Source organism: Schistocerca americana, chromosome 4 (genome assembly GCF_021461395.2).
Source record: "Schistocerca americana isolate TAMUIC-IGC-003095 chromosome 4, iqSchAmer2.1, whole genome shotgun sequence".
Lineage (NCBI taxonomy): Eukaryota > Metazoa > Arthropoda > Insecta > Orthoptera > Acrididae > Schistocerca > Schistocerca americana.
This window is the reverse complement of record NC_060122.1, coordinates 480,752,200-480,765,664: the sequence shown is the minus strand read 5'-3', so window position 1 is coordinate 480,765,664 and position 13,465 is coordinate 480,752,200. Positions and strand designations below refer to the sequence as shown.

The following is a 13,465-nucleotide window of genomic DNA, read 5'->3' as shown; positions in this document are numbered from 1 at the left end:
TTTAGCGTCAGAAGTGAGGATGACGAAGTAGACGAAGTTAAGGAATTCTGCTACCCAGGACATACGGAGCAAGGAGGGCATAGGCATTAATTTGAGGAAGAAGTTTCTGTGAATGTACGTTTGGAGCACAGAGTTGTATGGTAGCGAGACATGGACTGTGGTAAAACTGGAACACAAGAAAATCGAAACATTTAAGATGCGGTGCTACAGAAGAATGTTGAAAATTAGATGGACTGATCAGGGAAGGAATTAGAAGGTCCTCGACAGAATCGGCGAGGAGAGGAACCTGTGGAAAACACTGAAAGAAAAAGAAGGGATGGGATGGTAGGACATCTTTTAAGACATGGGGTAATAACTTCCGTGGTACAAGAGGGTAAAAACTGTAGAGGAAGAATATACCACTCCGTCTTCAGGCCGCAAGTGGCCCATTGGGACCATCCGACCGCCGTATCATCCTCAGTTGAGGATGCGGATATGAGGGGCATGTGGTCAGCACACCGCTCTCCCAGACGTTATGATGGGTTTTCCTTGACCGAAGCCGCTACTATTCGGTCGAGTAGATCCTAAATTGGCATCACGAGACTGAGTGCACCCCAAAAAGTGGCAACAGCGCATAGCAGCTGGATGGTCACCCATCCAAGTGCCAACCTCGCCCGACAGCGCTTAACTTCGGTGATCTCACGGGAACCGGTGTATCCACTATGGCAAGGCCGTTGCCTAGAGGAAGAATACAGCCAACAAATAATTGAGGACGTATGGGGCAAGTGCTACTCGTGAGATGGAAAGGTTGGCACAGGAGAGGAATTCGTGGCGGACCGGGACAAACCAGCCAGAAGACTGATGACTCAAACAAGCGCCGGAAAGCGTCAGCGAACATTTCGTCTCCAACACAAAAATTGTTTCCCACGGCGTCATCTGTCACCCCAAGACTTTTTTTTTTAACTGCGTTCATACTCAGATGCAGAGACCAGTACTTCACACTGCGCCACATCCTCGGTTGGGTTTTCTCACATACCCTCGAACGGTTGCGGACAGCACGGCTCCCGAAAACCCCTGGAGACGGGCTAGCGCCAGACTTGAGTCAAGTCTAGTGTCTACGCGTGTTGCTATCAGCGGTTACGTCAACTACTAGCGCTCGAACTGAGGAATGTGAATGTGGCAGGAGACTCGGAGGCGAGACAGACGGTCACCGGTGGCAGCTGGAAGCGGTGCCGGCAGTGCGTAGCGTGCGGCGCGGAGGCGGGTGCGGTGGGTGCGCAGTGTACACACCGGAGAGTGACGGCGAGCAGGTAGGAAGCGGCGGCGACGGAGGCGCGCCAGGGCGCGGCGCGCATCGCCAGCCCAGCGGCGCCCAGCTCACCGGCGGCCGCGCCGTCCCGACGCCCGCATGCCGGCCTGTCGCCTGCCCACTGGCCGGGCCCCGGCCGCCGCCGCGCCACGCCGGCGCTCGCGCCTCGGCCGCCGGCACGCATTGATCGCCGGCCGCCTGCGCCGCCCCCGCCGCCGCAGCGCGCACTACGAACGAGTGCCGGCGCACTAAAAATACCGACGCTCACCGGCAATCACACGCGGCCCTCGTGGAGACTTGACCCTTCTCCTTCCGTATGCAGCGCTGCCTCCGTCTTCCGTAATGCGCCGTCGATGAAGATGCCTCAATTGATCTCAGCGGCACAACGTCACCGATCTCTTCTCCCACGTCTGAGCAACTGACATCTATCTGTCAACATCCGCCCCTTATCCATGATGAGAATTCCCGAGCGAGTTGTATTTCCACTGGCCGCTTGCCAGACCGAGCGAGATGTCACAGTATTTAAGGGGGCACGTCCGTGTAAAACACACGGCATTTACGCTGGCCGGCCGGAGTGGCCGAGCGGTTCTAGGCGCTACAGTCTGGAACCGCGTGACCGCTGCGGTCGCAGGTTCGAATCCTGCCTCGGGCATGGATGTGTGTGATGTCCTTAGGTTAGTTAGGTTTAAGTAGTTCTAAGTTCTAGGGGACTGATGATCTCAGAAGTCCCATAGTGCTCAGAGCCATTTACACTGAAGCGCCGAAGAAATTGTTTTAGGCATGCGTATTCAATTACAGACATAGCGGGTGATCAAAAAGTATAAATTTGAAAACTTAATAAACCACGGAATAATATAGATAGAGAGGTAAAAATTGACACACATGCTTGGAATGCCATGGGGTTTTATTAGAACAAAAAAAAAAGTATTACTAGACGCGTGAAAGATCTCTTGCGCGCGTCGTTTGGTGATGATCGTGTGCTCAGTCGCCACTTTCGTCATGCTTGGCCTTCCAGGTCCCCAGACCTCAGTCCGGCTTTGGGGTTACCTGAAGTCGCAAGTGTATCGTGATCGACCGACATCTCTAGGGATGCTGAAAGACAACATCCGAGGTCCTGCAAGAACGGGATCAACGACGATTGAAGAGTCGTTCAACGTCACAGAAGTGCAACCCTTCCGCAAATTGCTGTGGATTTCAGTGCTGGGCAATGAGCAAGTGGCAGCGTGCGAACCATTCAACGAAACGTCATCAGTATGGCTTTTGGAGCACTACAGAGTGCGTCCACGAATTTTCTTCTGAGTTTGAACACTTTGCCTGGCCACCGAACATTCCACACATGAACATTATTGAGCATATCTAGGATGCCTTGCAACGTGCTGTTCAGAAGAGATCTCCATCCCCTCGTACTCTTATGGATTTAGGACAGCCTTGCAGGATTCATGGTATCAGTTCCCTCCAGTACCACTTCAGGCATTAGTCGAGTCCATGCCACGTCTAGTTGCGGCACTTGTGCGTGCTCGCGGAGGCCCTACACGATATTAGGCAGGTTTACAAGTTTCATTGGCTCTTCACTGTATCTGTCAACATGCGCCCCTTATCCACGATAAGAATTTTCGAGCGAGCCGTATTTCCAACGGCCGCTTGTCAGACCGAGCGAGATGTCACAGTATTTAAGGGGGCACGTTCATGAAGAACATACAGCTAAAAAAAAAAGCACCAAATCCACAATTTTGAAGATACGGCAATGACATTTTGTACTATACTTTGCATGAAATTAACACATTTACTATTAAGTTCTTTTGATTATATGCATTTAACTTTCATGACTTATATATTCTTAACTTATATGAAATTTAAAAATTCCATTTAAAAAAATAATTTATATACCTTTTCCTCAGAAACTATTTAAAAGATTTCTACAAAGTTTTCTCTGTTTAATCTCTTTCCATAGAGTAAGCTTCAGTATAACGAATAGGAGGATTTTAATATTTTGTAAATTATAGTTCTGTTAGTATAATATTCGTACAAAATTCCAAGCACTCTGCCCCATATATCAGCTTCCTTTTAGAATTACAAAATTTACTCTTGAGACAACATTTATTGGTTGTGTAAAAAAAGTGTACAAAATTTCATAATTCTATCTTCATAGATTGAACTTAATTAAAAACATAATTTTCAGGAAATGCAATTTAAAGTTCAACGTGAAGATTTTTCTTTTGTCTTCCCTTCAGAAGGCCCCAGCTTTGTACTCAGTATCCTCTTTTCCCTTTCTTTACCAGTTCTTCAACTGACTTTTGACCTGCAGAGAAGCGCTGTAAATCTATTTTTCTCAAAATGTCTTGAGCAAAATTTCCTATCTTAAAGCTCGCTCTGTGTAATACCTTCATCCTCTCTACTTTCCTATCAGTAATTAGAATAATTGTATCATAAATTGCAATTCTGATAACTATTGTTGTTGTTGTTGTGGTCTTCAGTCCTGAGACTGGTTTGATGCAGCTCTCTATGCTACTCTATCGTGTGCAAGCTTCTTCATTTCCCAGTACTTACTGCAACCTACATCCTTCTGAATTTGCTTAGTGTATTCATCTCTTGGTCTCCCTCTACGATTTTTACCCTCCACGTTGCCCTACAATGCTAACTTTGTGATCCCTTGATGCCTAAGAACATGTCCTACCAACCGGTCCCTTCTTCTTGTCAAGTTGTGCCACAAACTCCTCTTCTCCCCCGTTCTATTCAGTACCTTCTCATTAGCTGATAACTATAGCAAATGAAAATGTGCCGAAACAAGAATTGCTTCCTCAGAAAAAAAGCATCTGGTTTGTTATTCTTTCTAAGATGCGTAACAGAGTCACAGATGATCTATAAGTACAAAACCACAGAGTATGTATCGCAGCCTTCTAGATGTATATTTTGCAAGTTTGTTCGGAAATAATAATCCACGGATCAGTTGCTCACGGAGCTAGTATTGAAGCGTTGCTTCAAAAAGTGAACATGGCTTGAAGATCGCATTACACATTTAATTATTTTTCAGGCTCTTCGGATGCGATTCCATTATTAAAATTTTTGGAGCTTAATGTCCATGTGTTCTACGAATAAATAAAAAAATTAAAAATCGACGTTTTGGGTCAATTTCATGAACGTCCCCCCTAAAGATAATGGGCTCGCATTGCGAACGAGTGGGGTTTAATTAGGGATGTAATGGAGGAGATTTCACCGGGACCGAAGTTGGACTCGGAGGTAGTATCTCCGTAATTATCATTCCTGAATAATAACATCGCTGCACAAAATTGGCAGTATACTTATAAATTTTACAAAATTAGTCTCAAAGAGTAGTAGGTTACAAGTGGTTTTGCAAAAAATTTAAGAGAAGTGAGTCACAAGTCAACCACAAGAGAGAAAGATGTGAAAATACAATGAAAATAATAAAAGACTTCTGCTAAAATTTGAAGAAAATTATCACATATTCAAAATAAAGGCGGAAAAGGAACTGTTATGAAATGACCAAGTAACTATGACTAAGCAGTCATTGTTTACACTATTTGATTATACGAAGGGTAACTCAGTAAGTAATGCAAAAAACTTTTTTTCTCGGCCAAGTTCGGTTGAAAAAATGCGGAATTTGTTGTGGGACATCGTATAATATCCGCGCTTCAGCCCCTACTGTTTCATGAAGTTGCAATATGTGCCGACGCTATAATTGGCTTCCAAAATGGCGTCCGTAACGTAGGTGCTTTCCAAACAGGGCTGTGATTGAGCTTCTTTTGTCGAAAAAGACCAGAACATGGCAGATATTCAGAGGCGCTTGCAGAATATCTACTGAGACCTGACAGTGAACAAAAGCACGGTGAGTCGTTGGGCGAGGCGTCTGTCATCATCGCAACAAGGTCGCGCAAGCCTGTCCGATATTTCCTGGAACTCTGAATGGATTATTAGGTTTGGTGTCATTCCCCATGGTGCAACGATAAACTCTGACTTATATTATGCTACCACCAGGAAACTGAAAAACGTTTTCAGTGTGTTCGTTGGCACAGAAATGCAAACGCAAGATCTCGCACAAGTCTAAGCAGCCGAAAGCAGCTCACAAAATTTCAATGGACTGTTCTTCCTCATTCACCCTACAGCCTGGAACTCGCACCTTCCGACTTCCATTTGCCCCAATGAAAGATGCACTCCGCGCGGAGCACTGGAGATGCCTTGCTAAAAAGGTGAAACACGTATGGGTGGACAAATAAAATTAGAAACAATGTTATTGATGCAATAAGACGTTGGCTCCGACGTCGATCTGTAGAGTGGTACCATGCCGGAATACAGGACCTCCCAGTAATGTGACGTAAGGCCGTCGCGTTGAACGGAGATGATATAGAAAAACAGAGTTTTTCAGCGTGAGAGTGGGGAATAACATGGTGTATTGTAATCCTGAATAAAATCAACCTGCTTTCATAAAAAAATGTGTTGGATTACTTATCGAATGTCTCTCGCATAAGCACAAAATTACGTCTCATACTGCCCGATAAAAACAACACTATTAAACTGGTGACACTTATAGAAACAAATGGCATTCTAGACAGCGAGAATGGCAGCTGAAATGTTATGTTACGAAGGTGGAGGCTTTCAACCGGATTTCCACATGAGGAAAAGCTGCAAGGTTTTCAAGTAATGAATAAGATGCTTCCTGTAAGTACATTTCCATTTCATTACAAGAAACTTCCATGAACAGTTTTTAAAACTATAACCAATATATGATAACGAAAAAACCATGTAATATTCCAACGTAGGCAATGGAGATGCCTTGTTAAAAGGTGAGACACGTATGAGTGGACAAATGAAATAAAAAACCATGTGCAGCATGGGAAAGGCGTTCTATAAAATACTACACTTTATGCGCAGATGACGCTAAAAATAGCCATCTCAATGAACTTGTTAAAATAAGTTTTATCGACGGTGGCAGTGGTGGTCGCTTGACTCTCTCTACCCTTCCGTATGCAGCAAAATATCTGAAGAGGTGCTTTGTCTTGTTAGCTTATTAATTTAGTGTATCTACGCAAAAAGAGGAAGAACTAAAGGAAGATAAGGCGAAAAATGTGGAGAAAGAAACATGAGTGGCGAAAATTGAATTAAATGAATAAAAGCCGGCCGGTGTGGCCGTGCGGTTCTAGGCGCTTCAGTTTGGATCCCGCGTGACCGCTACGGTCGCAGGTTCGAATCCTGCCTCGTGCATGTATGTGCGTGATGTCCTTAGGTTAGTTAGGTTTAAGTAGTTCTAAGTTCTAGGGGACTGATGACCACAGAGTTAAGTCCCATAGTGCTCAGAGCCATTTGAACCATTTTTTGAATAAAAAATTGTGCGAGAGGCTGAGATAATGTAGGGAGCAAGAGAATGTACATCGCAACACAGCTTATATGAAATAACAGGTAACAAAGAAGGAAGAAGCAGTTCATTTAAATAAGAAAATTTGAGAGATGTGATGACAAATAAATGATTTTGTGGGAGCATAATATTCTTCTGCAAGTTCGAGGGAAGTCGGTTTTCAAGAAATTCTATTTACTTAAAATCAGTGTTATGTAACTCATCTCTGCCGGTTATGCGTAGCGTGTTGCATAGTTGTAAGGCGGTTACTGTGCGTCGAGTTCTCTCCCGTTTTCGTCCCTTTGCCGTTTTATCTCGAAGCTTAGGCAATAAAAACAGATTACGAATATCATCAAATGATTAATGCTACACTTGTTCTCGAAAGTACTGCACAAAAGCTTGTTCACGTCCGTGAAAAAGCCAGGCAATGTGTGCAGTAACCTGTCTACAGTTACTGCCAACTAATAGATGTCCTGTCACTAAGGAAACAGAATGGACGTACAAGACGGTTCACAACTGATTTGCCGAAACTGTCAACATCTCATGGCCGGTGTATTTATGAAATTATTTGTGAAATTATGTTAGTAACACTAGGAGCTATGGAACACTGGCTGCACAAAGGAGACAAAGATAATGTAAAAAATACATTTTTAATTATGTTGTTTACTGAAACAAACGCAAATTTTACTATTTGTTTTTCTTGTTCCCGAATATGAGAGTGTCTAATTAGAAAATATTGTGCTTTTAGGTTGAAATAATATTGTGCAGGGACCTACGTTAAAAACAATGTAAGTGGATATTACTGCCGGAAGTGCGAGAATTGTTCGATAAATAATGCTCCAACATCTTTTTATAGCAGTTAATACAAGAGATGTATGAGAAAATAATGATTCTGATTTTTTTTCTCTGCCAGAGATTTTATTTTTTTCAAACAACAGCAAGTAGTTCTCTTCGGCAACTATACACCAGCGGAATCGTTGTTCCCATCTTGGTAGCAGCGATGAAAGGCTTCAACTGGTGGGGCCCTTAATAAATCGATCACATTCATTTGAATGTTCTCTAGAGTCCCAAAATGATGTCCTTTTACATTTTTCAATTGCGGTAAAATACGAAACCACAAGGACCCAGATCAGGTGAACAGGGGGTCTGTGAAACAGCAAGAATGTCTTTGGAGGTCGAAAACTCCGTGATGGAAGCGGCCGTGTAACATGGAGCGTTATCGTGATGCAGCATCCACTTGTCTACAATCTCCGGTCTCACTCTATTCAATTTTTCCTGAGTGTTTCAATGACATCTTTCTAAAACAATTGATTGGCAATTTGTCCTGGACGAACAAATTCTTTATGAACGATGCTCCTACTGTCAAAAAAGCAATTCAGCGTTGTTTTGCTCTATGGTTTGCTCCTCTTCACTTTGCCGCTTTGTCTCATCATCGTACTCAAAAATCCAGCATTCGTCACCTGTAATCACACGACTGAAGCATCCGTAGTCACTGGCATTTCTCTCAAGAGCAACGCGCACGTTTCTTCGATTGTCCTTCTGGTCAGTTGCGGGGTTTCTCGGCATCATTTTGGCACAAACCTTTCGCATGTGCAAATCTTTGGTCAAAATTTGATGTATGGTGAAACTGTTTAGCAGATCACGTATGATCCTTACTTTTAAAACTCAGTCTGATCTCACGGAAGCATGCACACATTCGACGTTTCCATCGGATTTTGAAGTTGACGGTCTCCCTGACTGAGGTTCCTCTTTAGCGTTTTCTCGGCCTTCCAAAAATAATTTGTGCCAATGAAAAACTTGTAGTCTCGATAAGAAGTATTACCTGTTTCAACTTTTCAAAAGTCATACTCGCGGACTACCCAAGCTTATCAGCAGACGTGATGGTGTAACGTAAGTTCCGTTTTTTCCGTTTTCATACCGCACAACAAAAACATAACTTCACTGATGGTGCTCTCAAAAATTTCTTGATAGCTGTACGGAGCTGAAACTCGGACTGAGCATCTGGAAGGAACGAACACACCAGTCAACTCAATTAGAGTAACACAGCGTTGTGAGATCGTGTTGTCAGTCTCATTACTTTTCTCATACCTCGTATATAGGTAAACGTTTTTTAGACGCTTCAAATTTGCTATTTTTTCTGCGCGTGTGCGAAGTTTCGAACAATTCCGACAGATGGCAGAGCCGTTATGAACCACTAAAATGGCGTCTACGCAAGACACTCTTTACAAGCAACGTACTGTGGTGAGTTCTTGGTTGTGTAAAAGGAACCTTGGTGAACATTCATAAACTTTTGTTCACAATGTGTGATTGCGATGCAGAGAGCTGAAGCGCCAAGAACTACAGAAAGTGAGCTCCATGATTGGCCACGTTCTGGATGCCCTGTCACAGCCACTGTTGTGGATTGGCAAGAGGGCCAACCCACTAATGTAAGAGGAAGCCGAAAGGCACGTGTTTAAGCTCACGCAGGCTGGCGTGAGGTCTGGAACAGGACAAGGAAATGAGAACTTAGAAAAAAGGAGGTAACTGGTAGAATACTTAACTTTAATCCATTGATGTTGAACGTAGCTCTTGTCTGTATATTATTTACAATATCAATAGTCACTGAATAATGGCGCCTTGCTAGGTCGTAGCAAATGACGTAGCTGAAGGCTATGCTAACTATCGTCTCGACAAATGAGAACGTATTTTGTAAGTGAACCATCGCTAGCAAAGTCGGTTGTACAAGTGCTAGGAAATCTCTCTAGACCTGCCGTGTGGCGGCGCTCGGTCTGCAATCACTGATAGTGGCGACACGCGGGTCCGACGTATACTAACGGACCGCGGCCGATTTAAAGGCTACCGTCTAGCAAGTGTGGTGTCTGGCGGTGACACCACAGCCACCCCTCCCGGCATCGCGCGGATGACATTAATCGTACAGATTGGCTCATCACAATTCGACTACGGGCTCTACAGCAGTCGCCGACCATAAGAAGTGCGTCTGCAATGATTGAGACTCTCGGATATTCAAAGGCGTGCTTAAGTTAGATCTCATGATTGCTCACAACGGACTACAATAAATAAAAGCTATTTCATCTGTAACGGTGGAGCACTTTGAGGCCATTGGAGAGGCCTTTCTGTCATGGCTCGTTACAGGTGAAGAAACTCGGGTGCATCGCTTTGATCCGGAGACAAATAGGCCATCACTGGAGTGACATAGTCCGCATCTAGCTAAAAGAAATAAAAAAATTCAGGGCAGCCTCCTTCTGGCAAAGTCATGATGACAGCATTATGGAATAGTGACGGTGTCACTCTCGTGGATGTGTTGCCAAGAGAGTCAGAAACTAACTCAGATGCTTATGTGAAAATCGTGAACAAAGTGAAGAATCGTTTCCTGTATATTCGGTGTGACAAAAATCCAAAGGAAATGTTGCAGGACGACAATGCAGGCCCACACTCAAGTCTGAGAATCCGAGAACTCATCGTAAAACTGGATTAGATATCATTGCCTCCTCCTGCCTATAGTACAGACCTGGTGCCCTCGGACGTCTGTTTGGGTCTGTTTGAAGATGGCTACTTTGGACGATGATTATTCTCGAGGAAACTAGGATAAGTAGTTGTACCAAGTCTCACCTCTTTCCTCCTCGTTCGTCACCAACAACTAAACACGTCACTGCCGTTTAAAGATACGATAAGGAAGCATACTGGTTATTTACCTAACGAACACAGCGTTTTCTTTACATCTTCATAGATGTCCATGAGGAAAATGTGGCCAGTTTTGGGCTCCGAGCTAGGACAGATCAGTTTTTCCGTGCGGAAGCCGGAAGTTCTGGGTAACAACATGAAAACTAACAGACAACGCGCAATAGACAGGTACCGACTTTTCGGATGTATAGAACAGGCTGGCTTGGAATGTAATTTCTGTCTGATAAATGACAAATGAGGTGGCCTGCAAATCTTAGAATAATTCTCAAGCATACAAGGGAGGCAAGATATCTGGAACGATTCGAGTAGATAGTAGCAGTGTCTGTCCAGGAAGCTTCCTGCTTTACCGTCGCAGCCGTATCCTAGAAATGGGGTTCGCGTGACGAAGCGTCTAGTGCGACTGACCTCGCAGTCTGTCCAGGAATAGCTGCGATTAATACCCTACTGTCCAGATTCTGGCCCCCGTGGGCGGAGCGAAGGGGAAGGGGGTAGATGCTTATCTCCCAACACTGCATAAATTGTCCTGAAATTGTAGCCTTTCTGCTGTTCGTGTAGCCATTTGATAATATGGTACAGTCGTCTGTACGACTCTTCTTGGCGGTGAAAAGGACAAACATTTAATGGGCACGATTATTGTAAAAAGCACTTCTTTCCATTTTAGGTCCACGTGACAAAATTCTCTATCTAATGTCTGTGGAGTCATAACATGTTAGCTACACAGTTAATAATCATAAATAGCGTGTTCTTTGTATTCGAGCGTATCGTCAGACGCACAAAGAAATATCGTGTTCTTATATTGAAAGATGCACCTCCAATTCATGACATATGAAGGGAGAAAGAAACTGCCATTCTTTTGGATCAACTTCGTAATGTAGAGACATTTTCTGTATTTATTTACATGTTAAAATGACATTCATACCTGAAAAATTATGTAAAACAGCCACAAACTTTGAGGTAGTTGCAACGGCATCCAAAAATGGGCTGTGAAGTCCCTTACTTATTGAGGATATTATTGTTATTACGAAGATACTGGACTACTTAGAAAAAGTAAGAAGTAACAGGAGTTTAAGAAGTAACAGGATCGAATAATAAAAATTAAAACGTAAACTAAATTTCATGCCTCTACCTTTCTTGCATGACAACGCTTGCTACCCGACTCCACTCCCTTCATGCCCTGGGCGTTATTCCATACCAGTAATTAACGAGCAAGAGATTGCCTCACCGCTCCTCCGGGCGTTAATGTCTACTTCCGGAACCACAACAGCTACATTTCACTAAAACAGTTGCTGAACAGTCATTGCGAGCCTCAGTGCTCCCAGTTTCAACCTTCCTACCGAGGTAAAATACTGCGCGGTAATGAGATTCGAATGCGTGAGCTCCAGATAGCAATCAGACCACCTCACCGAATAGCCACCGAACTCAATATCAAATGGAAGCAACGTTAATCTGCTGCTAGATGTGTGTACGACCCCGTTCTCCTCATAATTCTTCAGCGATATGCTCCTTCGGCAATAGTAACAGCATTCTAACACGTGACACACACCCTCCATCGTATCTTAAGTACTCCTGTTAACGAATTACTATTTGAAAGTTCTTGGTAGATTTAAGCTATTTGCCGGACGGGGACTCGAATCCGAAACCTTGCCTTTCTCTGTTGCCGTCCGAGCTATCCAAACACGATTCGTCACGCGCCCTCACAGCTTTACCTCTACGATTACCATTCTCTTACCGTCAACGCATCCTTCGCTGTAGAGTAAAACATTCACTCTGTAAACACTCCCTTAGGTTGTGGCTAACAAGCTATTTCTCCGCAATATCCTCTCTTCCAGAAGTGCTAGTCCCGCAGGTTCAATTTGATCCTTCGATACCACCAGTTGGATTTCAGCCATGGCGTGATGAGTAAAGTCATCCCTTAACGAGCTGAAGCTTCTAGTCGTTCAGAGATTAAACATTATCTATGGTTGTCCTAGTAAGGAACGAATGCATTTATAAGTCTTATGTTGTAGCGAGAGAGGGAAGATCAGGAATCGATAGTTAAATTCTGACAAAATATAGGTGCAATTGAAGAACATTATAGAAGCCATGTGAGTTTGATGAAGTTTCGCCTGAGCGGTCATACGACGGACCCATGTGGATGGTGTGTGACAGTTTGTGGCGGCCAACCAGGTGCAGTACGAGGCCTGACAGATTGAGACTCAGTCTCTCTCTTATAGTTATGTCGACATATTATTTCTGTTAGGAGTCCCCTGTAAGATATTCCATGCGCGAATCCGGCGTTTATGAATGGAAAGCAATAGTGTGTCGGTATCATCTTTCGCGATTTTTCGCTATGTGTATTGGTACCGCCTTTTGTCTTTTTGTAATAATTTCAGTTTTCGCATTTACATTTTATTATAGAAATTGTAAGTTGAGATTTATAGCTCAACTGATGTTTTCGATACCAATTACGGATGATTTGCACCAGTTTTTTCCTTTTTTGGATTTTGAGTTTAATGTTGTCTCGTGTTTCTATAGTTGTTTCGTTTTGTGTACTTTACTATTGTCGTGATTTCGCGATTGTTTTTCTAGATTTAATTTGTCTCCGCTCCAAACTCTCATTTTCCCACGGTTGTCACGTTAGCTTCAGTATTCATTATAAAGAATTTGTACGATTCTATATTTAATTTGTAGATTTTGGTGCCATGAGAACGTGTGATGTTATTGGTCGACATTTTGAAATCCATTTGTGTAGCTTCTTGGGGCTTGATACGACGTCATTGGTCAAAGGTGACTGGTGGTATTGAATGTCCTGGTTTATCCAGTCTCGCAAGGGACGGAGTACAACTTCTGTGATGTTTGGGAAGCAGGAGAAAGGTACAGCGAAGGTAAAGCTGTGAGGGCGGGCTGTGAGTCGTGTGGATACTCGTGTGTGGATACCTCAGACGGTAAGAACTTTTCCGGCGAAAAGCGATGTTATGGGTTTGAGTCCCGGTGCAAGACCATTTTAATCTGCCAAGAAGTTTAAATCATCGCAACTCCTCCGCAGAGTGAAAGATTCATTCTAAAATTATCATTTGCTGATAAGAGACAAAGCAATTCGCCAGAAGGCATTACTAGCATATCTGATGACACACTGGCCGGCGTGATGTGAATCGTCCGTTTTGTGATCT

The 13,465-nt window shown here is 43.6% G+C and overlaps 1 protein-coding gene and 1 pseudogene across 1 annotated transcript in view; both read right to left on the bottom strand.

Moving 5' to 3' along the window:
* The window catches only part of LOC124613564, a 68,645-nt gene extending 67,173 nt beyond the window's left edge, over positions 1 to 1,472 (bottom strand). The window contains exon 1 of the mRNA XM_047142278.1: positions 1,270 to 1,472. Coding sequence (XP_046998234.1) covers positions 1,270 to 1,472 — 203 coding nt within the window. The remainder of the gene's footprint in view (positions 1 to 1,269) is intronic.
* Positions 602 to 718, bottom strand: LOC124614630 (annotated as a pseudogene).
* Positions 1,473 to 13,465: the final 11,993 nt, after the last annotated feature.